This window comes from Plasmodium cynomolgi, chromosome 11 (assembly GCF_000321355.1).
Source record: "Plasmodium cynomolgi strain B DNA, chromosome 11, whole genome shotgun sequence".
NCBI classification, from domain to species: Eukaryota; Apicomplexa; class Aconoidasida; order Haemosporida; family Plasmodiidae; genus Plasmodium; species Plasmodium cynomolgi.
Genome location: NC_020404.1, coordinates 1,401,374 through 1,402,796, shown reverse-complemented (window position 1 = coordinate 1,402,796; position 1,423 = coordinate 1,401,374). Strand labels below are relative to the sequence as shown.

General features: G+C 41.6%; 1 protein-coding gene across 1 annotated transcript; it reads left to right on the top strand.

Annotated features, from left to right (window-relative positions):
• Positions 1-337: 337 nt before the first annotated feature.
• On the top strand, positions 338-1,032 carry PCYB_114100 (hypothetical protein; the record flags this gene model as incomplete). The annotated part of the gene is made up of 2 exons (XM_004223289.1): positions 338-535; positions 781-1,032. The coding sequence occupies 2 exons, from the start codon at positions 338-340 to the stop codon at positions 1,030-1,032; spliced, it is 450 nt and encodes a 149-aa protein (XP_004223337.1).
• Positions 1,033-1,423: the final 391 nt, after the last annotated feature.

Genomic DNA, 1,423 nt, shown 5'->3' with positions numbered 1-1,423 from the left:
TGACTTGTTAAGGTAAACCGTTTCGCCAAAGTGGAAAAAAAAAAAAAAACAATTTGCCGTAAAAATGTGAGGCATCTTCCCATGAAGATAAATCATGCGTTTTCTTCCCACTTAAAACACGCATTCGTATATGCAACATATATAGGTATTTAAAGAACTACGCGCTTGCGCTATTTTCTTTTCATTTCATGGTACACCACAACTACAGTTTGTCCCACTACCCGTGAAACATTTACACGATTTTGCCAAAGCACATTTATGGGAGCTGTGCCCCACCATCCCCCTATTCTTTTGGGCTATTCGCGTGGAAAATTGCCTGACCAGAAAAAAAAAAAAAATGTCCTATGGCTGGCTAACTGAAAGTACGTTATTCGGGAAAAAAGAAAAAGTCATTGAACTAGGCAAGGACAAGTTATTCAAAGAAAGTAAAGATAATAAGAAAAGCGAAAACAGCATCGATCAGCTAAACGGAATTGTTAACTCGTACCTCCAAAATGTAAAGGAAAGCAAAAAGAATCAATTAGGGAGGAAAAAGGTAACCTGCAAAGGGGGGCCAAGATGGAAACATGGTCATCTGCCCAGCATGCATACTTCACCCCAACGTGAGCATGAGCAATTTCCCCTAAAAAAATTTTCTCCATAAGTTGAAAAAAAACAACACACATGGGTAGTCCCTCAGTTGTGCAGCCCCCTTGCGTACCCATTTCTCTTGTTCATTCTCCCCGCAAGTTGCCTCACCTAACATCGTTTCGCTTTCTCTTTTTGCCGCCCACTCTGCAGCTGAGTTATGAAGAAAAACTGTACAGTGCCAAAAATGACGGCGTGGAAAAGCGCAACAAACAAGACAGGAAAGACACCTCAGTGAAGAAGCAAATAAATAAGGTGAAAAAATATGAAGAGCTGCAGAAAGGGGGGCGCAACGACCCCAAGTGCTTAGTCAATTTCGAATCCAAGAAGCAAATGGAAAGTGAACTGGAAGAAATTCGAAAACTGAAGGCGCAGAGGAATGGCCAAAAGTATGCACAAAGCTGAGGGGGTAATTATACAATTGTGGTAAATCAAAACGGGACGTGCTTACGCAAGATAGATGATATGTTGAGAGTACCCTCCGTTCGAGGTAGGCATAGTTTTTTGTGACCCCTCTTAATGATGGTGATTCCCCTTCGCCCCTTTGGCTTATTCCTCCCCCCCCTCCGGTATGTAAGGTATGGGCATGCTTTAAACGCGCAAAAGGTCGAAGTTGAGACTAAAACGAACAAAACACACGTGAAAGTAACCCCTTTTTTTAAAAAAACCCTCGAATTGTTGTGCGGGCGCTTTGTTGAAAAGGTTTCCACGTCCGAACCTTAGTAACGTTCTCGCGTAGCTTTACGGGCATATGTTTATGCATTAAGTTCGGTTTCAATTTTTTTTTTTTTTTTTT